Source organism: Notolepis coatsorum (assembly GCF_963971535.1).
Source record: "Notolepis coatsorum genome assembly, chromosome: 7".
NCBI classification, from domain to species: Eukaryota; Metazoa; Chordata; class Actinopteri; order Aulopiformes; family Paralepididae; genus Notolepis; species Notolepis coatsorum.
Window position 1 is genome coordinate 43,402,801 of NC_140171.1, and position 27,695 is coordinate 43,430,495.

The following is a 27,695-nucleotide window of genomic DNA, read 5'->3' on the forward strand; positions in this document are numbered from 1 at the left end:
TGTTTTTGAAAGTGGGTAGTGATTCACATTCCTTTACAGCTTTAGGTAGGGCGTTCCACATTGATGTGGCATAATTGCGAAACGTGTTTAGTCCCTTGTTTGAGCCGAATCTGGGTTTTACATTATTTGTGGAGCTCCCTCTGGTGTTGTGATCGTGGTATTCACTGACCTTTGGGAAGTATTTTGACATGTACATGGGTACCTTGGTCGCGTAGTGTATCTTGTAGACCAGGCCCATTGCAAGTTGCTGTACTCTGTCGTCTACTCTAAGCCATCCTAGGTTGTCAAAGTGGGCAGGGGTGAGGTGGGTTCTAGGAGTCAGGTCAAGCAGTAGTCTGACTAGCTTGTTTTGAGATGTTTGTAATTTGTTTTTTAGTGCCTTTGAGGTGCTTTGGTACCATGAGGTGCAAGCATAGTCGTAGTACCCTTGAATGAGTGCTCCTGCTAGAGTCTTCAGGGTATTCTTGTTTACCAGAGAGGAGATCCGGTACAAGAATCGCGTTCGTTGGTTGACTTTTTTTATTACATTGGATGCCATTTTGTCACAGGAAAGATTAGCCTCTAGGATGGAACCCAGGTAGGTAATTTCATCTTTCCTTGTGATAATATTGTCACCCACTGTAACCGAGAAGCCGTCGGTCTTGCTGAGTTTGTTATTTGAACCGAAGAGAATGGACTCTGTTTTGCCCATGTGTAATGATAGTTTGTTGTCGGCGAGCCATATGCAGATTTTGCCTAGTTCCGAGCTGAGGGCTTTTTCAACCTGTAACTTGTTCTTGTCAGAGACCAGCAGGGCTGAGTCGTCCGCAAACAGGAACAAGTTGCAGTCACAAGCTGACGACATGTCATTTGCATAAATTAGGAATAGTAGCGGTCCTAGTATGCTTCCTTGTGGAACACCACAGCTCACTGTGAGGGGGGGGGATAGGGTACCGTTTACCTCCACCATCTGTTCCCTCCCCTCCAGGTAGGATTGTATCCAGCTCACTGATAAACTATCAAAACCAATTGCTTTTAGCTTGTCAATCAGAATGGTGTGATTGACAGTGTCGAAGGCCTTTTGTAGGTCCAGCATGACCATGCCGCAGTATTTGCCCGCATCCACCTCTTGTTTGATGTGGTCGTTCAAGTAGAGAAGGCATGTGTCAGTGGAGTGGGATGTTCTGAAGCCAGATTGGAATTCGTAGATTAGATTTTTTTCCGCGAGGTACTTTTCGATCTGTTCGTATACTATTTTTTCCATGACTTTCGAGATGGATGTAAGGATAGAAACAGGGCGGTAGTTGCCCGGGTCTAATTTGCTGCCCTTTTTGTGCAGGGGTGTTACTCTCGCAATTTTGAAGTCCTTGGGGACGTGTCCCTGTTTTATGGAGAGGTTTATTATGTGTGTGATGACTGGGGTGATGGCTGCTGCTGAGTCTCTGAGGAATTTGGAGGGGATGTTGTCATGGCCAGTGGCCTTGTTTGGTTGGAGGGCGCTCAGTTTTTTGAGTACCTCATCTGTAGTTACCATTTCCAGTTTGAAGTCATCTTTGTGGACGCCTAGGTTCTTGTAGTATGCTACTATGTGTTCTACCCCATACTGTGTGTGTCTGTGTGTGTGTGTGTCTGTGTGTGTGTGTGTGTCTGTGTCTGTGTCTGTGTGTGTGTGTGTGTGTGTCTGTGTGTGTGTGTGTGTGTGTGTGTGTGTGTGTGTGTGTGTGTGTGTGTGTGTGTGTGTGTGTGTGTGTGTGTGTGTGTGTGTGTGTGTGTGTGTGTGTGTGTGTGTGTGTGTGTGTGTGTGTGTGTGTGTGTGTGTGTGTGTGTGTGTGTGTGTGTGTGTGTGTGTGAGAGAGAGAGCTGGACATACTGCACATCTTTGTTATATTTACATATTTATGAAATTGAATTTGCAATATTTATTTGGTAAATGGCCATTTCAGTTAAACTATTTACTTATTTACTTTTAGAAAAGAGGACATCAATGAATATTTGATGTGTTTTCATGTATCTTAGGGATGAAAGACAAAGCTGTTTCCATGGCGCCGGCCCACTCCACCCTGGCTCTGATCGAGGGCGAGGCTGGAGCAGACGACCCATGGGATCTCCCTGAACTCAATGACACAGGAGTTGCGTGGTCAGGTCAGAGCCTGTGATGTCATCACAGAACATTACAGTACACACATCCGACTCAGAGAGGGGAACTCTGTACCTTACTATTACACACCCAATGTCTTACAGTGTATAAAAAATGTATTATCTTATAGTCCTAGTTAAATCATTCAGAATTTTGGATCCTTAGCCCTATTTCCTGTTCACCGACAATGCTGTCAAATGGTAGTCATACAGCTCCTCCTTGGTTAACCACACAACTAATGTAAAGTGAATGATACCACTGTTAATCATACAACTAACCTTTTTGCTTTGGGTGCACTTTGGAGTAGGGTTCAGCATTTGTTTCAGTGCTACTGCTTATACAGACTGAAGAATGGCCCTGTTACTTTATATTATATGTGTGGCTAACTAGTTGGATCTGCGGTTATCCAGGATGAAGAACATCTCGAATAGCTTTCATTCAAATCTTTTCAAAGTTGTGGTGCACATTCCTTACCCCTATGATGAACTTTATTGATTTTGGTGACCCTATGACCTTAAACCATAATATCCGCCAACACTTTGTTTCTGGAATATAATCACTCTCTCCTGATCCAATTCCCATCAAACGTGACAAATACTGTATGTTTGCCTTATACCATACATACATTAACAACCTCTTAACATGCAAGGGCCCACATGTGGGCCCTTTTTAGGACGATTTGCCCACCGGCACTTTGGCGACCACTAGTGGCTCGGGGGTGCATATTTTGTAATACAATATATATATCGAATTGAAGGCTTATTTGTTGCCTGTCGATGGCCCTTTCACGTGACAAAATCCGTTCAGCGGTTCTCGAGTTACATGCTGGTATTTGAGGCTTGTGCAAAGTACATGGTATTGCGCAAAATACCACTCCCGACTCTTGGGGCTCTAGTTCCGTCAATCATATGGCGATCTCGAAAATTAATGTGGAGGGTTGTAGCCAATGAGTATGGCTTTCCAATGATATCCCACGTGAGGATGTATGAATCAGGGATCTAGGTGAAAAACTAACGAGCGAAAACAGGAAGAGAAAAACAGCCGAATGAATTGAAGTCTATGAGAAAACTGAGTTTTTCATTTTACACAGTTTACCAAAATCACTCCTAATCACTCATTTCTGAATGGATCTTCATGAAATTTGGACATATACTACATAAGGCTTCAGGCTATTTTAAGCCATACCACCTTCTGGGGAAATACTACCTCTGGACTACTAACTACTACAGAAAAACTTGAGTAACAAGTTTTTCTACAACTCAAGTTCAGACCTATGTTACTCTATTTCATTAGCACTAGGGGTGTAACGATTCAACCTCACAACGATTCGATTCAATTACGATACTTCAGGCAACGATTCAATGCATCATGAAATCTCTTCATTTGACCACGATTCGATTCGATAAATTTTCGATAAATTTTCGATACATTTTCTATCAGTTAATTCCCCAACACTTTTTTAATACACAAATGTGGCTGGGGGGGGGGGGGGGGTGCGGCTGGGTGGCGCAGCGGACATTACGCTCGTCACCAACGCATGAGGCACCGGTATCGAATCCGGCTGTCGGCGTTGCCTCCGGCTTGGGCCGGCCGTCATACTAACTCAATTGGCAGAGTTAGCGGGTGGGAAGTCGATGGGTGGTAATCTGGACGTTGTAAACAGCGACTCCTACAGGTCGGTTGGTGCGCCTGCACAGCAGAGACAGGAAAATGGCGGGGGCAGTGTGAGCCTCCTACACGTTACTCCTCGCCAAATGAGAGTCCGCGCTGGCAGGTGAAAAGATGTGACTGGCTGCCTCCACATGTATCGGAGGGGACATGTGATGGGCTTCTATCCTCCCTACAACCGGCCAGTGGGGGGCACATGCGAGCAACGTTCAAGACAGGGGAGGGGAGAATTGGCACGGCTAAATTGGGATGGGAGAAAAATAGAAAAAGGAGGAGAAAAAGTGGATAAAAAGAATGTGGCTGGGGGAACTGATTCACTCAGCATGAATGGACTATAGGTAAATAAAAACAATACACAAAAAAAAAAAAAAAAATAAAAAAAAAATTATTTTGATTAATTTAGATTATAATCTATTCTAACATATTCAAATCGATGCATGAATGAATGAATGAATGAATGAAAACTTTATTTAACAGATTGCAGAATGGGTACAATACAGTACGGCTCAATACACAATTGTTAAGGGGATGCAGACCAGAGAAAGACGTTTGTCTTGTTTACATCAGGGTCCCCCATTTTCAATTTATAGTGACATTCATGACATACACAACATACATGACATCATGACATTTATGGCATAGGGACATTATGACATACAGGTATATAGTACTGTTACATTTGTGACATATATGATATGCAAATATACAGTACTGTTACCCATAGAGTGTATACTGTATACATATGATGGGGAGGAGACTGTACATTAGAAGGGGGTGAGTGGGTGGGAGAGAAATATACATACGGTGGGGAGAGAATATATACATACGGTGGGGAGGAGACTGTACATTAGGAGGGGGTGGGTGGGTGGGAGAGAAATATACTGTACATACGGTGGGGAGAGAATATATACATACGGTGGGGAGGAGACTGTCTATTAGGAGGGGGTGGGTGGGTGGGAGAGAAATATACATACGGTGGGGAGAGAATATATACATACGGTGGGGAGACTGTCTATTAGGAGGGGGTGGGGGGGTTTGGACATTTATGGTGGCCAGTTTTGAATTGCAGCCTCCCGTAGGCGCTTTTAGAGCGGTTTTGAATGTGGGTAGGGATTCACATTCCTTTACAGCTTTGGGTAGGGCGTTCCACATTGATGTGGCATAATTGCAAAACGTGTTTAGTCCCTTGTTTGACCCGAATCTGGGTTTAACATGATTTGTTGAGCTTCCTCTGGTGTTGTGGTCGTGGTATTCACTGACCTTTGGGAAGTATTTTGATATGTACATGGGTACCTTCACTACGTTTAGAACACCTCGGCGAGGCGCCTCGGTATTCCGTGTCGGTCAATTATTTTGCGACAATGACCTCGTAGCTATACATTATCCCTTACATATATATAGTATACAGTGTATTGAGTGAATAATACAAAAAATATTATATAATAAAAAAAATTTAATTAAAACCTGGTGGCTTTGGGGGCCCTATGCAACCGCATACGGCATGAAACGGGCCTGGTCACAGGCAGCATAAATTATGTCTAGTTTTGGATTTACCGTTACCTTCTGAACCACAAGCTCATCTGCACACAGCCCACTCCTTGGTGAGCCTTGAGTCAAGAGGCAAACATTTCTACGTTTTTGACATGTTGACTTGGCCCAGCGGTCACCCCTCATCAATACAGCATCAAGAGGACCTCTCTCTCTTTTGTCAGATGTTCCAGAGAATATAGCTCACATGAAGGACAGTGAATGAGAGATCTATATCAGAAATTTATATCTTATTATTTGAAGGCTGACAAAGATTAGTCAGTCATAAATGACTAACCAGGCTGTGATCCAGACTGTAGCCTGTCCCACGACATAAATGACTAACCAGACAGTAGCTTGTCCAGCCACTATACAGGGCCAGCATTTTCACATTATTTCTTGTTTTAGTTTGGATAGTGATATCCAAAGGGGGCCATGGATGCGTATACTGATACTAATTGTAAAATTAAGAGATTAACTGTTTTAATATAGGCCTACAGTATGCAAAAAAATACAAAGCATGTTAAATGGCTGTTTAGAGTTACTGGTTTGTCCTCATTATGTAGTCAGTGTAGTAGCCATTTAAGACAACAATACTACTATAACAACATTATATATCTCAAGCATAGTTTTCTATCCATTTGACCTTAACCTTTCATAGTTGTATATTCTTTGTAAATATTGTGTTTGTTAATAGAATAATAATAATCTTTCACCAAAAACCACCTCTCTCTCTCTCTCTCTCTCTCTCTCTCTCTCTCTCTCTCTCTCTCTCTCTCTCTCTCTCTCTCTCTCTCTCTCTCTCTCTCTCTCTCTCTCTCTCTCTCTCTCTCTCTCTCTCTCTCTCCCTATGCCTAACAGCTCTGGACACTAAAGGCAAAGTGAAGATGGTTTTGTTTTCAGTGGCGAAGGGGATTCTGCTAGTGGGCTTCCTCTACATGTTCATCTGCTCCCTGGATATCCTCAGCTCAGCTTTCCAGCTAGTCGGAGGTAAACACTCCTGAATACTTGCCTGAACACACACATGTGGTAGTGCATATAGAGACACTCAAGCACATACATAGCAATACAGGTACTGTAGTATCCTGCTTATGCCTGTATGCATAGATGGGTTTCTTGTTTGTAAACACAATGGGTCTCATTCTCCAACAGATTTACGACAAAAAAATTGCTCTTATGGTCATTTGAGACATATTAGGGCCGGTTGTGGGATTCCCCAACCGTCCCTAAGATTGGATTCGGCCGTGACTGAGAGCAGGATTTACGAGTGCTGAGGAGCACACTTAACTTGACAGACTGCTGTGCTCCATGTTCTTAATGGCTTTATTTGGGAGGAATCATAGTGATTCCTTCATGTCAACCCTACAGTCCTCCTTGGAATTAATGAATGAATCATAATTAAAATAAATATGACAATATTTGTACGATAAGAAATTACGCATTTGATGTCGGAAAAATAAATTATATGGATTAATCTGATCACAGGGCAGCTGGATTAACCATATCTGAACCAGCTATTTTGGACAAATGTATAATTACTTAATTATTCAGATATTCAAACACAATTATGCAATTATTGTGAAATGATTGAAAATAATAATTATTTAATGCCTTCTCTGGCATTTGTATTTCTTGTTAGATATCTGTTTTATTGATTAATTATACATTTGAAAGAATGCAGGTTATAGCGAACATGCAATATATCCCATTGAGGACAGACATTTGTTTTATATAGCTATAACCTGCATTCTTTCAAATATATCATTAATCAATAAAACAGATATTGGAATACACTATGTAGCCTACGTGTCTAATAAATGAACAGTAGGCTTATATTATTCTAATTACTTGTTTAATTAGGATTTAGTAGATACTATATATATGCTATATAAGTACAGTACACATTTTAAGGCCGCCAGAGTCGGGCAGCGGACTGGTGGACTGTACTACTATACGCAGCGCGGTATCTGTGATTTCCTAATAAAACAAGTAATTAGAATAATATAAGCCTACTGCGTTCATTCATTACGCACGTAGACTATACAGTACTGCAAGTGTGTGTGTGTGTGTGTGTGTGTGTGTGTGTGTGCGTGTGTGTGTGTGTGTGTGTGTGTGTGTGTGTGCGTGTGCGCTGCGGCAGGTGGCCACGATCTGTAGTAGCTGTATATATGATGACAATACATTAATCGAATCTCATTTTGATCGGTCACAAAGCGCTTCCACCACCATTTTTACACGGCTGCATCGCATCAATTGCATTTAATGAGCTGGACAGGTGTGTCTAAACTCTCGACTTTTTGCGATTTCATTTGCAAACAGCACAGAGCCTGGCTTATAAGGAGTTCTCTGAGGCATGTCTTGTATGCAAATTACCTAGACGGGAACGCGCGTTCATAGTGACATTCCTCATCGCCGGCATCCCAGCTGTGATCGTTTGAGCCACTTAAGACATCTTCCCCACGAGTTGGGGAATCAGAGTGAACTTGTCGTCGATTCTGTCTCGGTCGGTTCCAAGATGGTTGCCCTAAGAGAAGTCTTTGGAAAATGTTGGAGAATGAGACCCAATGTGTTCTAGACAATCATAATATAGTCTATATATATATAATATAATACTGTATTGTACCCATTCTGCAATCTGTTAATACAATTTTCATTCAATCAATCAATCTGCACGGTGATTGATTGAATGAACATTTTATTAACAGATTGCTGAATGGGTACAATACAGTATGGCTCAATACACACAATTGTTAAGGGGATGCAGACCAGAGAAAGACTTTCGTCTTGTTTACATCAGGGTCCCCCATTTTCAATTCATAATGAATTGTAAGTAACGGTGCAACTTGTTCCGTGCAATCCATTCTTTGTGGATCTATGGTCTGATATAATATACCAGATTTAATAAAAAAACGATCTTAAGAAAAGTTTGTATTTCTTGGTTCCCTGTGTCCAGGTAAGGCAGCTGGAGACATCTTCCAGGACAGTTCTGTGCTGTCCAACCCTCTGGCTGGCCTGGTCATCGGGGTCCTGGTCACGCTGTTGGTTCAGAGCTCCTCCACATCCTCCTCTATTGTTGTTAGCATGGTCTCCTCTGGATGTGAGTGGCAGCTACACACACACACACACACACACACACACACACACACACACACACACACACACACACACACACACACACACACACACACACACACACACACACACACACACACACACACACACACACACACACACACACACACACACACACACACACACACACACACACACGATAAAATAATGATGATGATGATCGTGGCGATGATGGTGATGATGATGATGATGATGATGATGGTGATGATGATGATGGCGGTGAGGAAGAGGAGGGGGAGGAGATGGATTGGGATGATGAAGGTTCTGTGTTCTTTAACAGTGCTGACGGTCCAGCTGGCTGTTCCTATCATTATGGGCACCAACATCGGAACCTCGGTCACTAACACGCTAGTTGCCATGACACAAGCCGGTGACCGCAACACATTCCGCAGGTGATAATTCTTTGATCAATGAATAGTCTTGAATAGTAAACTTACATGAACAAAGGAAACCACCCTAGTGGTTGAAATGTTTCACCTTGACCTCATTCAGTCATTCTAAGGCGGAAAAAGAGGCACAAAAAAGAGGCATCACAGATTGCGATGGGACAGAGTGTGCAGAATGGTGACAATATCAACCAATAGGGCGGCACCCCCTGCAGATTTAAAGTTCCAACGTGCCTGAACGTGTGGGGAAGCTGTCTTAAGTGGCCCAAATGATCCCTGCTGGGATGCCGGCAATGAGGAATGTCACTCATTGACAAACATTAATGTGCGTTCCCGTCTAGGTCATTTGCATACAGACATGCCTCCGATAGCTCCTTATAAGCCAGCCAATAGGGCCGTGTGCAAATGGAATCGCAAAAAGTATGAGTTAGACACACCTGTCCAGCTCATAGTGCAACTGATGATGCAGCCGTGTGAAAATGGTGGCCGATATAGGTAGCGGAAGCGCTTTGCGACCGATCAAAATGAGATTAGATGAATGTATTGTCATCATATTATATACAGCGTGGCCACCTGCCGCAGCGCACGTGCACGCACGCACACACACACACACACACAGGCGCAGTACTGTATAGTCTACGTGCATAATGAATGAACGCAGTAGGCTTATATTATTCGAATGACTTGTTTTATTAGGAGATCACAGATACTGCGCTGCCCAATACGACTATGCTTGCACCTCATGGTACCAAAGCACCTCAAAGGCACTAAAAACAAGATTACAAACATCACAAAACAACTGGTCAGACTACTGCTTGACCTTACTCCTAGAACCCACCTCACCCCATGCCCATTTTGACAACCTAGGATGGCTTAGAGTAGACAACAGAGTACAGCTACTTGCAATGGGCCTGGTCTACACTACACCACCAAGGTACCCATGTACATGTCGAACTACTTCCCAAAGGTCAGTGAATACCACGACCACAACACCAGAGGGAGTTCCACAAATCATGTTCAACCCAGATTCGGCTCAAACAAGGGACTAAACACGTTTCGCAATGTGGAACGCCTTACCCACAGCCGTAAAACATTTTTTAATCCCTACCCACCTTCAAAACCGCTCTCAAAGAGCACCTACGGGAGGCTGCAATTCGAAACTGGCCCCCGTAAATGTCCAAACCCCCCCTCCCTACAATGTAAGAAAAAAAGCTGCAAGAAAACGCTAAATGTCTGGCATCAATGGTTGCCAAATACTTACTGTCAAATTACAGTAAAATCAAATACATTTACAGATTGCAACCTTTATTTAATGGTTAATATTTTGATAAAAGTTAATTTACAAATGTAACAGTACTGTATATCTGTATGTCATGTATGTCATAAATGTCATGATATATCTGTATATCTGTATGTTGTGTATGTCATAAATGTCATTATGATGTAAACAAGACGAAAGTCTTTCTCTGGTCTGCATCCCCTTAACAATTGTGTGTATTGAGCCGTACTGTATTGTACCCATTCTACAATCTGTTAATAAAGTTTTCAATCAATCAATCTATATAGTACAGTCCACCAGTACTCCAACTCTGGCGGCCTTAATATGTGTACTGTACTTACTGTACGTATAGGGCAGAGCATATAGTATCTACTAAATCCTAATGAAACAAGTAATTAGAATAATGACAAATGTCTGCCCCATTGTACCAATCAATGGGATATATTGCATGTTCGCTATAACCTGCATTCTTTCAAATGTATAATTAATCAATAAAACAGATATTTAACAAATAAGAAATACAAATGCCACAGAAGGCATTAAATAATTATTATTTTCAATCATTTCACAATAATTGCATAATTGTGTTTGAATATCTGAGTAATTAAGTAATTATACATTTGTCCAAAATAGCTGGTTCAGATATGGTTAATCCAGCTGCCCTGTGATCAGATGAATCCATATTATAAATTTTTCCGACATCAAATGCGTCATTTTTTATCCTACAAATATTGTCATATTTATTTAAATTATGATTAATTCATTAATTCCAAGGAGGCCTGTAGAGTTGACATGAAGGAATCACTATATGATTCCTCCCAAATAAAGCCCGAACACGGAGCACAAGAGTCTGTCAAGTTAAGACTGCTCTTCAGCGCTCCTAAATCCTGCTCTTAGTCAGGGCCGAATCCAAGCTTAGGGACGGTTGGGGGAAAAAATCGGCCCTAAGATGTCTTAAATGGCCCTAAAGAGCAGATTTTTTGTCTTAAGTCCGTTGGAGAATGAGACCCAATGTCTCCTACAGGGCGTTTGCTGGGGCCACCGTCCATGACTTCTTCAACTGGCTCTCTGTCCTGGTGTTGCTACCTCTGGAGATGGCCACCGGTTACCTGTACGAGGTCACCAAGATCATCATCGACTCCTTCAACATCCAGAGTGGAGAGGCCCCTGAGCTGCTCAATGTCATCACTGACCCTCTCACGGAATCCATTATTATGGTATAGTAGGGCATTATGATCATGCTATTAACCCTTTCACGACCACACTACAGAAGGTTAACCCCTTCACTACCACACTACAGACGGTTAACATTCATGATGGAACATAATACCAATCATATGGATTTGATTTTTTAATTGTAGCGTGTGTTGGGACGAAATGCCAATGGATTTAGTATAATACACGTTGTGGGCTATTACTAGCCTCCCAGGAATGACCCTAGACCGCTCTAAAACCATACTTATATTCACCACGGTATAAAACGGGAATGTATGGATGGAAAAATTATTTCTTTTTCACATAATATGAACGATAGATACTCGATGTCAAATGGGCCATAGTATTGCATCCATAGCTATAATATACCGTAATTCCTCTAATAGTAACCGGTATTCAAATACAAGCCGGGTCTCTATTAATGGCCGGGTGCGCTCTTGAGCTAAGCAATTATAAGCCGGCCTCCTAATACAAGCCGGGTTACTAATATACTGAGCTGCATACTGAGCTAGTTACTTGATTTCACTTTGAAAACGTTGAAATGACCACTGTTTACTATTTCATACAGTACTTGGTTTCAATAAATGAACCCAGTACATTTTACTGGGTTCAAACTGACACAAAATGTTGATTTATTCATTATGATCTGTTTGAAAATTAGAAATATAGGCCTCTCTCTTATACATGCCTCCTCCTAATACAAGCCTGGTATCCGCTACAGTTGAAACAAATACAAGCCGGGGTTACTATTAGAGGAATTACGGTAGAATATAGTTATAGCCCTGCAAACAAGGTGACAGACTCCATTAGTTTAATGCGTGGCAGCGCATAGCCGTATCCCAGAAACAGCATGGCAGCCAATGAGTTAATGAATGAATGAATGAATGAATGAATGAATGAATGAATGAATGAATGAATGAATGAATGAATGAATGAAGTTTATTTCTAGCCATTTAGCATGTACAAAAAGAACATACACAAATAAAATTACAAGTTGGCTGAAAAGGTTAGGGCTGAAGCTACAAGTTTGTAAATGCCTAACCCATTGCATCATCTTGTATTTTTATCGTTGATCTTCGTTATAAAAAAAGACGAAAAAAAAAATAAGAAGTTGTAAAGTCAATCCAAAACATTTTGAGTGTGAATGTGATTATATCACAAGAAAGTACTCAACCTCCACTGCTTTTAACTATGAGTGAACACGACACTCTAACTTACCATCTTTAGATAATAACGTTCTTCGCCTGAGGTACTCAATTGTTATCATGGAATATTATTATTATCTCTCTCCCCCTCCTCTCCCCCTCTCTCTCTCAGTTGGACCAGTCTGTCATTAGTGGTATTGCAACTGGAGACCCAGCGGCCCGGAACAAGAGCCTCATAAAGAGATGGTGCACAACCTTCACCAACACTGTAAGAGCACGGGGCATCTCAACTGTACCAAGTATTCAACACAATCTAGGGCTGAAATTATTTCTTAGTTGCTGAAAAGTTAGCAATAGACCTGTAGAACAGCGTCAGCTTTGTGTGTGTGTGTGTCTGTGTGTGTGTCTATGTGTGTGTGTGTGTGTGTATCTGCGTGTGTGTCTGTGTGTGTGTGTGTGTGTGTGTGTGTGTGTGTGTGTGTCTGTGTGTGTCTGTGTGCGTGTGTGTGTGTGTGTGTGTCTGTGCGTGTGTGTCTGTGTGTGTGTATGTGCGTGTGTGTCTGTGTGTGTGTATGTGTGTGTATGTGTCTATGTGTGTGAGTGTGTGTCTGTGTGTGTGTGTGTGTGTGTGTGTGTGTGTGTGTGTGAGTGTGTGTCTGTGTGCGCGTGTGTGTGTGTGTGTGTGTGTGTGTGTGTGTGTGTGTGTGTCTGTGTGTGTGTATGTGTGTGTGTGCATGCATGTTTGTGTTTCAGACCCAGATGAACATAACAGTTCCTGGTCCAGAGAACTGCACCTCCCCGTCACTGTGCTGGGTCGATGGGAACCTCACTTACACACTGAAGAATATCTCTGAGACCTATAATGTCGAAAGATGTAAGTCCAGCATGGTGATTTGTCTTCATCTCATCGATTTACAGCTTTAGTGGTGAATGAATGAACAAACGAACGGATGCATGCATGGATGGATGAATGAATGAATGAATGAATGAATGAATGAATGAATGACTGAATGAATGAATGAATGAATGAATGAATGAATGAATGAATGAATGAACGAATGAACGCCACACATGGTCTCATCCCACATGGGACTACAAGACTGGGAAATAACCAACTGAGACTACCTCAAAAACTCATTGTAGTATATAATCGGATGTCATTTTATATTGTATTTGAGCATTTCTGTGTTCAAACCTGTCGTAGTATTGTTCTTCTCTCTGTGCTGCCGTAGACACACTTCTTTCTTTTGATCTGCAACCAAGCACCTAGTATACGTCTGCCTGTTGGTCTCTGTTATTGCTATTTGCCATGGTACATGTTAGACATCAAATGTGCCATAATGATAGATATTGGCGTGCCAAGGTATCACAATAAATATCTCACCAATCAGAAGGTGACATTATAATAAATGATCAAAATGTAAATGTTTCTACACTGTAAGTCCTATAGAGAGGCGAAATCCCTCCCCTTCCACTTGAACCACAAAGAAATATGAACGTAGTCAACGAAGAGAGACAAATAATTTTTTTATCCTGTTTGAATTGTGCCATGAATTACGCATTATGATGTAATTGTCAGCTAGTAAACATTACGTATAGCATCAAAAGTTGTCAATGTTAGCTAATGTGTGTGCTAAATTTGATATTTTTATAATCATAGCCAGGTTGGTCGCAGCTTTGTTATGGTTTGTAACCGACCCCAATCGCACAACACAAGACAGGTATGAGAGTAAGCCAAAACAGGGCAAATCTTTATTATAGAACAAAAGGCGGAACAGTCCCTTTATGGGAGAACACAAAAACACTAGAGTCAAGGAAAACTGGAAAATGCGGCACTGTGCCTTTAAGAGGCGAACAGGCTAAGGGACTAGGGCTAAGGGACAGGGCCAGGGCTAATGTCAAGGACCAGGACCAGGGGCACTGGAGAGGGGAACAGGGGAGAACACAAAAACACTAGAGTCAAGGAAATAAGGAAAATGCGGCACTGTGCCTTTAAGAGGCGAACAGGCTAATGGACTAGGGCTAAGGGACAGGGCCAGGGCTAAATGTCAAGGACCAGGACCAGGGGCACTGGAGAGGGGAACAGGGGAGAACACAAAAACACTAGAGTCAAGGAAATATGGAAAAAGCGGCACTGTGCCTTTAAGAGGCGAACAGGCTAAGGGACTAGGGCTAAGGGACAGGGCCAGGGCTAAATGTCAAGGACCAGGGGCACTGGAGAGGGGAACAGGGGAGAACACAAAACACTAGAGTCAAGGAAATAAGGAAAATGCGGCACTGTGCCTTTAAGAGGCGAACAGGCTAAGGGACAGGGCTAAGTGTCAGGGACAAAGGCTAAGGGCCAGGGCTACGGGCCAGGGCTGCTTACAGGGATGAGGACAGGGTTCCGACGGCGGAGGCCTGGCAAGGGGACAGGGGCCCGACGGCGGGGCCGGGCACGGAGACAGGGGCCCGACAGCGGAGGCTGGGCACGGAGGCAGGGGCCCGACGGTGGAGGCCTGTCACGGGGACAGGGGCCCGACGGCGGAGGCCTGGTACGGAGACAGGGGCCCGACAGCGGGGGCCGGGCACGGAGACAGGGGCCCGACGGCGGAGGCCTGTCACGGGGACAGGGGCCCGACGGCGGAGGCCTGGTACGGAGACAGGGGCCCGACAGCGGAGGCCGGGGGGAAGAGGCGTCATCCTCCCGTGGAAATAGGGAGCGATGACGCGCCGGCTTGACGTCTGGAGTGGGAACACTGGCAACCTCCCGTAGAGAATTAGAGAGCGAAGGCGGTGTCCCACTCCAGGCACGGAGATCCTCTTCCTCCTCCTCGGGGGGGCCGGGCACGGAGACTTGACTTGACTTGACTTGAGACAGGGGCCCGACAGCGGAGGCCGGGGGGAAGAGGCGCCATCCTCCCGTGGAAATAGGGAGCGATGACGCGCCGGCTTGACGTCTGGAGTGGGAACACTGGCAACCTCCCGTAGAGAATTAGAGAGCGAAGGCGGTGTCCCACTCCAGGCACGGAGATCCTCTTCCTCCTCCTCGGGGGGGCCGGGCACGGAGACTTGACTTGACTTGGTACAGGGGCCCGACAGCGGAGGCCGGGGGGAAGAGGCGCCATCCTCCCGTGGAAATAGGGAGCGATGACGCGCCGGCTTGACGTCTGGAGTGGGAACACTGGCAACCTCCCGTAGAGAATTAGAGAGCGAAGGCGGTGTCCCACTCCAGGCACGGAGATCCTCTTCCTCCTCCTCGGGGGGGCCGGGCAACGCAGAACAAAGGGGTCCCAGGGGACCGGGGCGAAGATACGCCATCCTCCCGTGGAAATAGGGAGCGATGGCGCGCCGGCTTGACGTCTGGAGTGGGAACACTGGAAAACCTCCCGTAGAGAATTAGAGAGCGAAGACGGTGTCCCACTCCAGGCAAACGGCGACAGGTGGTGATGGCTGGCACGTCGTCTCACGCCGGAGACGCGGCAGGTGATGGTAACGTACAGGATGGTAACGTACAGAACTCCATGAACACAGAGTGAACACAGATACAGAACGACCTGACCAGGACTGGAAGGGAGGTCCAGGTATATAAAGCCCTCTGGGGCGCTAATCATAAACTATGACAGCTGCGTGAAGGTAGTCCAAGGGTGGGGGCTGGTGAAGAGTAGAGGAGAGTAAATCATCGCAAGGGCTGGTGAGGGAGAGTAGACAGGGAAAAGTTCAGGGAACAGGCGAATCCTCACAAGCTTATCACAAATGATGTGCTTGTGTAACACAGTACATTTATTGATTATCAGCAAATAAGGAGTAATACACCCATATGCTGGACTATTTTGTGGCTCAAATACCATAACAAGACAGTACAAAACATACAAAATGCAAGTTTCAAGTTTCAAGTTCAAGTTTCTTTATTAGTTGTCATACAAAAATACAGAATACGTTTATATTAAATGCTTTTTCCTGTTTTGCTCCTGAGAGTGTGCTAGATAAAATACAATAAAATAAAATAGTATAAAATAGAAGGTCAAAAGTACGTAAACAAGTGTAAACAAAAGTGTTGAATATTCATATATACAATACAATACAGAGTAGAAAAAAAAGTAACTGAGTTACAATACAATATACAGTACAATGCAGAAATGGGATGGGGTACAACTTAGGGTAAGGTGCAATGAGGTATGAGTTGTAATGCAAATCTCTTTACCAATAAATATAAAGTGTGTTAAAGTTTCTAAAGTGGGTAAAGTGGGTGCTACAGTGAGTTGTTTATTTAAAGTGAGTGTGTACATGTGGATGTGTGTGCTGTGAGTGTATTTGTATTTGTTACATAGTGTTATTGTCGTTGAGCATCCTGATGGCCTGGGGATAGAAGCTCCTTCTGAGTCTCTCTGTGCTTGCCATGAGACTCCGGTATCGCTTGCCTGACCACAGCAGTTCAAAGAGGCAGTTGTTTGGGTGGCTAGAGTCTTTGATTATTCTCTTAGCCTTACCCCTGCAATGCTTGTTGCAAATGTCTTGGAGAGTGGGAAGCCCACCTCCAATTGTGCGTTCGGCTGAACGGGCCACTCACTGTAGTCTGCTACGGTCTTGTGCGGTGCTATTCCCAAACCAGGAGGTGATATTGCCAGTCAGGATGCTCTCTATTGTGCATGAGTAGAAGTTCTTAAGGATCTTCTGACTCACTTACTTAGGCGCCTAAGTAAGTAGAGGCGTTGCCGTGCCGTCTTCACTACACTGTCAATGTGTGTGGTCCATGTCAAGTCCTTGGATATGTGGACTCCGAGGTACTTAAAACTGTTCACTCTCTCGACCGATGCCCCGTCGATGCTGAGGCTATGGCTAGGGCTGTCGCGGTAACCGCATCACCGCAATCCCACGGTGTGTCAAGGCACCCGCGGGATGGAGAACAGACAACCGCGGCAACAGTGGTAAAAGAAAGGGGGCGTGTGGTTGGCGCAGTGGGCAAGGCGCTCGCCCCTAACGCAGGAGACGCTGGGTTCGAGCCCAGCTCTCGGCGTTGCTACCGGCTGGCCGGTCGTTCATACTAACACAATTGGCAAGTGTTAGAGGGTGGGAAAGCCGGTGGGTGGGGATTGGACGTTGTGGACAGCGACTCCTACAGGTCGGTTGGGTGACGCCGGTGCGGCGGAAACAGGAAGTAGCGGGGGCAGCGTGAGTCTCCCACGCGTTACTCCTCGCCACTGAGAGTTCGAGCTGCTATGACGTTAGCTATAGGCTAGCTATCTATAACGTTACATTTACATTTACATTTACATTTAGTCATTTAGCTGACACTTTTATCCAAAGCGACTTACAAGTTCTGTACGACAAGTCATCAGGAAGGGCACAACTCTATCAGCTGAGTAACAATGTTCATCAAAGTGTTGAGTGCTACAGTGTACTGTAGGTTAGTTTATTAGGACAAGTGCATGACAGTAAGGTTAGTTAGGGTTAGATATTTATTTATTTATCTTTTATTTATTTTTTATTTTTTATTCAGATAATGGTTGAAGAAGTGCGTCGTTAGTCGACGGTGAAAGATTGGACGGGTTTCGGCTGTCCTAACTGGGGTGGGTAGTTCATTCCAGCATTGTGGGGCAAGGACTGAGAATAGGCAACTTCTCTTTGATGACCCTCCCGGAGCTTGGATAGGAGTAGGTCTGAGGCGGCCAGAAGGTGCAGAGCGTAGGGGTCTTGATGGTGTGTAGTTCGGCGGGAGCGGTTCCCTTTGCTGCATGGTATTCTAGGTCGAGGGCCTTGAAGCGGATTCGTGCAGCAATGGGGAGCCAGTGCAGGTCCCTAAAAAGTGGGGTGACATGGGCTGACTTCGGTAGGTTTGAGATCAGGCGGGCCGCTGCGTTCTGAATGAGTTGAAGAGGCTTAGTGGCAGTGGCCGGGAGGCCAGCGAGCAGTGCGTTGCAGTAGTCGAGGCGGGAGATGACTGTTGATTGGACGAGGAGTTGGTGGCTTCTTTTGTCTGACGTTGCTCAGGAGGAATCTGCAGGTTCTGGTTGTCGCTGCGATGTGAGCAGAGAAGTTCAACTGGTCGTCATGGACAACACCAAGGTTCTTGGCGGTCGGGGAAGTGGTCACAGCTGCATTCTCGACTGTGATGGAAAGGTCGGTCAGGGGGGAGGATTTGGCCGGCAGGTGGAGCAATTCTGTTTTGCTTAGGTTCAGTTTGAGGTGGTTGGTCGTCATCCAGGCGGAGATGTCGGACAGACAGGCCGAGATCCGCTCAGAGGGAGGGAAGGAGAGGAAGAGTTGAGTATCGTCGGCATAGCAATGATAGGAGAAGCCATGAGACGTGATAATGTTACTCAGTGATTTAGTGTAGTAGAGGGAGAAGAGAAGGGGTCCTAGAACCGAGCCCTGGGGGACACCCGTCCGCAGGGGGCGGGTGGCCGACAGGGTCCCTCTCCATGACACTTGGTAGGAGCAGTCATTGAGGTATGATGTCAGCCATGTCAGCGCAGAGCCAGCCACTCCCATTATTAGGCTAGCTATCTATGACGTTAGCTATAGGCTAGCTATCTATAACGTTAGCTATTAGGCTAGCTATCTATGACGCTAGCTATTAGGCTAGTTATCTATGATGTTAGCTATAGGCTAGCTATCTATAACGTTAGCTATTAGGCTAGCTATCTATGACGTTAGCTATTGGCTCGTTTCCCCCAATGATTGATGACACAAGTTGTGATATTTAACTAGCTATGTATGTGCATTCAAATTCACTAACGTTAAAATAGTGTTATAATAACATTAAATGTTCGCTCAAATAACGTTAGTTTTAAGTTGGAGAAGGGATGTGTGACTGCTTGCGTAGACCTACAGTATATATCCCACAACGCATCACTCTTAAAGGAGCAGGCAACACCCTACTACTTTTATCACATTTCAGAACGTTGAGGGACAAATGGATAGATTATCAAACATGTTTAAAATTGTTTCGGGACTCCTACGACCTTAGAATTTTTGTCTAATCACGATCGCGGGTAAACTCGCATGTCTTAATAATAAAGAAAATATATACAGGTATAAAAAAATAAATGAAAAAAATGAAAATGAAAATTTATTTTTTAATTTTTTCGCATAGAAGTGCGGTACCACCGCATCCCGCGGTGATTAGCCACACACACAACTGCGGTGAGAAAATGTCCTACCGCGACAGCCCTAGCTATGGCATCCTCCGTGGACCTGTTGGGGCGATATGCAAATTGCAGGGGTCCAGGTTGATGGGGAGGGAGGAACAGATGTAGCCCTTCACAAGCTTCTCAAAGCACTTCATGGCTATGGAGGTGAGAGCTACAGGGTAGTAGTCGTTGAGGCAAGCGGGCGTGGATTCTTTGGGTACAGGGATAATGGTGGACTTCTTCAGACAGGTGGGGATGACAGCCTGTTCTAAGGACAGGTTAAATATGTCAGTGAATACCAGGGCCAATTGGTCGGCACAGACTTTTAGGACGCGGCCGGGAATACCGTCCAGTCCTGCTGCCTTACATTTACATTTACATTTAGTCATTTAGCTGACGCTTTTATCCAAAGCGACTTACAAGTTCTGTACGACAAGACAGCAAGAAGGGTACAACTCTATCAGCTGAGTAACAATGTCCATCAAAGTGTTGCGTGTTACAGTGTAGGTTAGTTTATTAGGACAAGTGCATGACAGTAAGGTTAGTCAGTTTTTTTTTTTTTTTTTAATCATTTCAGACAATGGTTGAAGAAATGAGTCTTTAGTCGACGGCAAAAGATTGGACGGGATTCGGCTGTCCTAACTGGGATGGGTAGTTCATTCCACCATTGTGGGGCAAGGACTGAGAATAGGCGACTTCTCTTTGATGACCCTCCGGGAGCTTGGATAGGAGTAGGTCTGAGGCGGCCAGAAGATGCAGAGCGTAGGGGTCTTGAGGGTGTGTAGTTAGAGACTATTGACCGGAGGTAGGCGGGAGCGGTTCCCTTTGCCGCACGGTATGCTAGGTCGAGGGCCTTGAAGCGGCCTTCCTGATATTCACTTTCTTAAAGGTCCTCCTCACCTCATGTTCTGTTATCCTGAACACTGAGTCTCCATCAGCTAATCAATCCCTGGCGGAGTCAGTGGTCCCTGCCTGCTTCAAGATGTCTACCATCATCCCTGTACCGAAGAAACCCTCCCCAACATGTCCAAATGACTACAGACCGGTGGCACTCACCTCTGTGCACTCACCTCTGTGGTCATGAAATGTTTTGAGAGGCTGGTCAAGGACCACATTTGTGCCTCCCTCCCCAGTGATATGGACCCTATGCAATTTTCATACATGACAAACAGGTCCACTGACGACGCGGTCTCCCAGGTACTGCACAGCACCCTCTCCCACCTTGACCGTCAGAAGGGGGGCTATGTGAGACTGTTGTTCATTGACTACAGCTCAGCGTTCAACACCATAGTCCCCACCAGACTGGTGGACAAGCTGATCGAGCTGGGTCTGAGCTCCGCCCTGAGCGCCTGGGTACTGGACTTTCTGAGTGAAAGACCCCAGGCGGTCAGGGTGGGGGGTCAGACCTCCAACATCATCACCCTGAGCATCGGGTCCCCCCAGGGCTGTGTTCTAAGCCCCCTGCTGTACTCACTCTACACACACGATTGTGTGGCCAAGTTCAGCTCCAACTCCATAGTGAAGTTCGCAGACGACACGGTGGTGGTGGGGCTGATCTCGGACAACGACGAGAAGGCCTATACCGGGAGGAGGTTGAGGTACTGGAACGCTGGTGCCAGGACAACAGCCTGCTCCTGAACATTGGTAAAACCAAGGAGCTGATCGTGGATTATAGGAGAGGACAGCAGGAGACACACACACCAACAGGTCCACGGAGGACGCCATAGCCCATGTGCTGCACACAGCAGCATCACATCTGGACAAGAGGCAGGGGAACTATGTGAGAATGCTGTTCATCGACTACAGCTCAGCATTCAATACCATAGTCCCCTACAAACTCATAGCCAAGCTCAGGGACCTGGGCTTGAACTATGACCTGTGCCAGTGGGTCCTGGACTTCCTGACGGGCAGACCCCAGGTGGTAAGAGCCGGCAACTGCACCTCCTCATCCATCACGCTCAACATAGGGGCCCCCCAGGGCTGTGTTCTGAGCCCCCTCCTCTACTCCCTGTACACACATGACTGCGTAGCACAGCGGAACAACAACACCATCATCAAATTTGCTGATGACACAGTAGTGGTGGGCCTGATCTCTGCCAACGACGAAAGGGCCTACCTGGAAGAGGTAGAGAACCTGTCACAGTGGTGTCAGGAGAACTGCCTCTCCCTGAACGTCAGCAAAACAAAAGAGATGATTGTGGACTTCAGGAGGTCGGGGGTCAAGGACTACAGCCCCCTCAGCATCGACGGGGCACCAGTTGAGAGAGTGAACAGTTTCAAGTACCTCGGAGCCCACATATCCGAGGACTTGACATGGACCACACACATTGACAGTGTTGTGAAGAAGGCACGACAACGCCTCTACTTCCTCAGGCGCCTAAGGAAGTTCCAAGTCAGTCAGAAGATCCTTAGGAACTTCTACTCATGTACAATAGAGAGCATCCTGACCGGCAACATCACCTCCTGGTTTGGGAATAGCACTGCACAAGACCGTAGCAGACTACAAAGAGTGACACGTTCAGCCGAACGCACAATTAGAGGGGGGCTTCCCACCCTCCAGAACATTTACAACAAGCGGTGCAAGGGGAAGGCTAAGAGAATTATTAAGGACTCGAGCCACCCGAACAACTGCCTCTTTGAACTGCTGCCGTTAGGCAAGCGATACCGGAGTCTTATGGCGAGCACAGAAAGACTCAGAAGGAGCTTCTATCCCCAGGCCATCAGGCTGCTAAACGAACAATAATCGCTAAACGAACAATAATCACTATGCAACAACCATCAAATGCACACAGCACACACACCCACACGCACACACTCACTCAAACAAACAACACACTGCAGCACCCACTCTCCACACTTTAGATCACACAAACACACTTACACTTTATATTTATTGATAAAGGATTTGCACTACAACTCGTACACCTACTGTGAATTGTACCTAAACTGCACCTCGTCCATTTATGCCTTGCACTATATAGTATTGTATATTAGTACACTGCACAGTATTGTATATTGTATGGTAACTACGTCTACGAACATTGTACATATGTCTAAACTGAACACTGTGACCTCTTTTTTTTTTACTTCTAATTTTTACTATGTTTTTATTTCATACTTATCTTGTCATGCACAGTCTCTGGAGCGCAACAGTAAGAAGCATTTTGTACAAAAGTATTCTGTACTTCTGTATGACAACTATTAAAGAAACTTGAAACTTGAAACTTGAACACTGATGATTAACGGGGCTACCGTGGACAGGGTGAGCAGCTTTAAGTACCTGGGGGTCCACATCTCAGAGGATCTGACATGGTCAACACACATAGACACAGTAGTAAAGAAGGCGAAACAGCGCCTCTACCACCTGAGACAGTTAAGGAAGTTCAGAGTATCGGGGAAGATACTCCAGTCCTTCTACTCAGGAGCTGTAGAGAGCATCTTGACCGGAAACATCACTGCCTGGTATGGAAACAGCACGGCACAGGACAAGAAGGCCCTACAGAGAGTGGTGCGCTCAGCCGAGCGTACCACGGGTATTGCACTACCTCCCCTGCAGGTTCTATACAACAAGAGGTGCAAATCCAGAGCCTGCAGGATAATGAAAGACCCTCACCACCCCAATAACAGCCTGTTCCAGCTGCTGAGGTCAGGCAGACGCCTGCGAACCCCAGCTACTAGGACAGAGCGGCTTAGGCTCAGCTTCTTCCCCCAGGCCATCAGAGCCCTGAACAATGAACATTGAGTGCCACAGAACACTGAACTATCCACACACAAGCACACATGAACACACACACGACACGCACGCTGTGCACGCTCACACACTAGCAGCCACTTAACACTTTAACATGAGCGGGCACACACTCATGCCGCACACACACACACTTATGGCCAAAAGGAAAGGCCACTTTAAATTAGAATAACAGGAACAGTGTATTGCACTACCAAAGCTACCTAGCATGTCCTATATGCTCTGTAAATAACTATGTACAGATACCGAGATGTCACACCATGTTACCTGTTACCTGTTTATTGCACAATGTTGTTTTTTATTGGATTCTATTATATGTTGTACCACTGTATTGCACATCGTTGCGGGCAAGACCACCCGCATTTCATTGTATACTTGTATGCCGTGACAATTAAAACTCTTGACTTGACTTGACTTGCAGCTGGGAGCATGTCCTCTGATTCCACAGACCAACGCTTCACCTCTCGCGTTACTACAGGAATGCGCTTGAGACTTTGTTTATACTCCGGTAAAAGAAAGATGGCGTCATGATCTGATTTGCCGAATGCGCTAACAGCCTTGTACCTGTTCTTAAATTGCAAGTAGCAATGGTCTAATATATGTTCTCGCCTCTGGTGGGACAAGTCACATGCTGATAGAAATTCGGTAAAACTTTTTTAAGATTAGCGCTGTTGAAATCGCCCGCAACCACAATAGCAGCGTCAACATTAGCTGTTCCGACGTTAATTCTCTCGGGAGAAAGAATGGTAGACACTTGATGGCTATATACTCCAGGTTTGGGGAGCAGGGGTTTGAAAGTTCCTTCATGTTGCCTGGATCACACCAATTGTCATTCAACATGAAGGCTATTCCACCTCCCCTCTTTTTGCCAGAATCTTCCTCCGTACGGTCTTTGCGGTGAATGAAAAAGTGATCGGCCGGTTGAATGGCGCGGTTTGGGGCGTCCGGCGTCAACCACGTCTCGGTGAAGCAGAAAACATTGCAGTCCCTAATGTCTCTTTGGAATTGAATCCTTGCTCTGATGTCGTCCAGTTTGTTTTCGATTGATTGCACATTGGCCAACAATATGCTGGGCAATGGCGCATTTGTGTCTCCTGGATCGCAGCCTGTCTCGGACGCCGGCCCTCTTTCCTCACCGTCTCCCCCCCTTCTTGCGTGGGCCGTTGTCGTTTATACCCAAGATCTCGGCAGGCCATTGTTGTTTGTCGGCGAGCCGATCCAGAGAGCAATCCAGTTGGTATGTGTTACTTAATCCAATGTCTATGAGTGACTGACGGTCATATACATTAAATGCAAAGTTGTTTTTTTCCTCATCATCCCTCTTTAGGCAAACACCTGTTTGCACACGTGAATCTGTCTGACCTGGCTGTGGGTCTGATCCTGCTGGCTCTGTCTCTGCTGGTGCTCTGCTCCTGTCTGGTCCTCATCGTCAAGCTGCTCAACTCCATGCTGAAGGGCCAGGTGGCCGTGGTCATCAAGAAGATCATCAATACTGGTTAGTGCCTCAGCCATTGTACTTCATGGAGTGCAAAATATAGGAATTATTTGTGAGAAATGCTTCCCATAAACGTGTGTGTGTGTGTGTGTGTGTGTGTGTGTGTGTGTGTGTGTGTGTGTGTGTGTCTGTGTGTGTGTGTGTGTGTGTGTGTGTGTGTGTGTGTGTGTGTGTGTGTGTGTGTGTGTGTGTGTGTGTGTGTGTGTGTGTGTGTGTGTGTGTGTGTTTTCTCACAGACTTCCCATTCCCATTCGCCTGGGTAACTGGTTATATTGCCATTCTGGTCGGGGCTGGAATGACATTCATTGTCCAGAGCAGCTCTGTATTCACATCTGCTATCACTCCACTCGTTGGTGAGTACATCCATCCATCCATTCTTCCATTCTTCCATTCTTCCACCCATCCACCCATCATGTGGTGTACAATTGTTCCCTCTCTTTGAGCAGGTATTGGTGTGATCAGCCTAGAGAGAGCGTACCCATTGTCGCTGGGGTCAAATATTGGCACAACCACCACAGCTATACTGGCAGCCATGGCCAGTCCAGGAGACACACTGGGTAACGCTCTACAGGTCAGCTTTTCAAGCATGCACGCACACACACACACACACACACACACACACACACACACACACACACACACACACACACACACACACACACACACACACACACACACACACACACACACACACACACACACACACACACACACACACACACACACACACACACACACACACACACACACCTACACACCTACACACACACCTACACACACACACACACACACCTACACACACCTGTATTGTACCCATTCTTTGTTTGTATAGTATATAGAACACATTGCTTAGCAAAGTTCAGTGATGTGAATGCAAATTAATGGAAACTGTCAAGTTGATCAAAAGATTTTGACTGTAAGAATCTGTAAGGGCATTGATGGGAGCAATTAAATATATATTTTTAACAGTAACACATTACTTTTGAGTGTAAGTAACTAATAAAGTAACTGAGTTACTTTTGAAATGAAGTAACTAGTAAAGTAAGTGAGTTACTATTTTTCAGTAACTAGCACAACACTGCCGATATCTGGTCTGGCCCATGGACTATAGTAGTCTACCAGTCTGTAGTGGCCAGCGTCAGATATTCAAACAGATATTCATCATAAACCCCTTCAAGTAAATTTTCAGACGGAATTGTTTTATTACTATCACTATAATTATCATAACCTTTGAACAATAGATGATATTTCTAATCTGTCAGCTGTTCTATATTGCCCACATAATTGTCTATATACATACCCTCTAAGTTTCCTGCTAGCTTGTCTGTAAAGTGGTTGAAAATGCAGTTGTTTGTTGAAATGTGGTGGCCGGACAAGATTTTTGTAATAATTTCTGTATCAAATATGAAAGATATGAATAATAATCATGATAATCATACAGATATTTTATATCATTTGAAAGCCCTAGTTGTTATCTTCAAAATGGTACTATATATATTTACTTTGAGCATTCATTTTCATAATGGAATGTTGATGCTTAGGGCTAAACACACGCACACACACACACACACACACACACACACACACACACACACACACACACACACACACACACACACACACACACACACACACACACACACACACACACACACACACACACACACACACACACACACACACACACACACACACACACACACACACACACACACACACACACACACACACACACACACACACACACACACACACACACACACACACACACACACACACACACACACACACACACACACACACACACACACACACACACACACACACACACACACACACACACACACACACACACACACACACACACACACACACACACACACACACACACACGTACCATAATCATGTGTGACCAGTACACAGACAGTGTACATTACTTACTTTCACTCTCCACTCCCTCCTCCTCCAGATCGCCTTGGTCCACTTCCTGTTCAACATCTCAGGCATCCTCCTCTGGTATCCCATCCCCTTCACCCGCATCCCCATCCGACTGGCTAGAGGACTGGGCAACATCACCGCCTCCTACCGCTGGTTCGCTGGCGTCTACATCCTCCTCTGTTTCTTCGTCCTGCCCCTCTCCGTCTTCGGCCTGTCCGTGGCCGGCTGGGAGGTGTTGGTGGGCGTGCTCGTGCCCCTGGTGGTCATGGTGATCGTCATAGTGGTCATCAATGTGATACAGAAGCGGCGCCCCGGGTGGCTGCCGGCGTGCCTGCGGTCCTGGGACTTCTTACCCCTCTGGGCCCACTCTCTGGAACCATGGGACAAAGTGGTCACTATAATTACCGCTACGTGCTGCTGCTGCTGCAAGTGCTGCCAGGCCGACCAGAAACAGAGAGACGATGAAGGGTTTGAGGAAGCGAAGAGAAAGGTGATGGAGACGTACGACAACCTGGCGATGAGCACAGAGCAGGATTTGGAAAATGAGAAAGAGACACAACTTGAGATTGTTAAATCAACCCAGCTTTAAGATTGAGGTCATATGTCGGAAGCTTTTAAGTTGTTGATATCAATTTGTTGACATACAAAAGGATACTAGTAACTTGCTGCACAGTACTATGCTACATAGTGTGTATACAGTACGGTCCTGTTATAACAAATGGATAGTGTTAATAACTAATTTATAGATATCATACTTGTCTACCTACCTACCAACTTTTTAAGTTGTATCAGTGCGCACAGACTTGATCATTCAGTGACATTCTTAATCTTTTATAGCTTCTTTCAACTTTTATTGTGATACCAAATGTTTATATTATTGTGTATTACTGATGTCCTCAATGCATCGTTTTAAGGTGTAACTTAGGAAAAGGTT

General features: G+C 45.3%; 1 protein-coding gene across 1 annotated transcript in view; it reads left to right on the forward strand.

Annotated features, from left to right (window-relative positions):
• slc34a2a (solute carrier family 34 member 2a) overlaps nt 1–27,350 on the forward strand; it is a gene marked incomplete at both ends in the record, with an annotated part of 31,882 nt that extends 4,532 nt beyond the window's left edge. The window contains 11 exons of the mRNA XM_084318262.1: nt 1,996–2,121; nt 6,173–6,301; nt 8,265–8,408; nt 8,724–8,835; nt 11,133–11,325; nt 12,641–12,736; nt 13,222–13,342; nt 24,656–24,823; nt 25,060–25,176; nt 25,270–25,394; nt 26,793–27,350. Of these exons, the coding sequence (XP_084174388.1) occupies nt 1,996–2,121; nt 6,173–6,301; nt 8,265–8,408; nt 8,724–8,835; nt 11,133–11,325; nt 12,641–12,736; nt 13,222–13,342; nt 24,656–24,823; nt 25,060–25,176; nt 25,270–25,394; nt 26,793–27,350 (1,889 nt within the window). The remainder of the gene's footprint in view (nt 1–1,995; nt 2,122–6,172; nt 6,302–8,264; nt 8,409–8,723; nt 8,836–11,132; nt 11,326–12,640; nt 12,737–13,221; nt 13,343–24,655; nt 24,824–25,059; nt 25,177–25,269; nt 25,395–26,792) is intronic.
• Between the last annotated feature and the right edge of the window lie 345 nt (nt 27,351–27,695).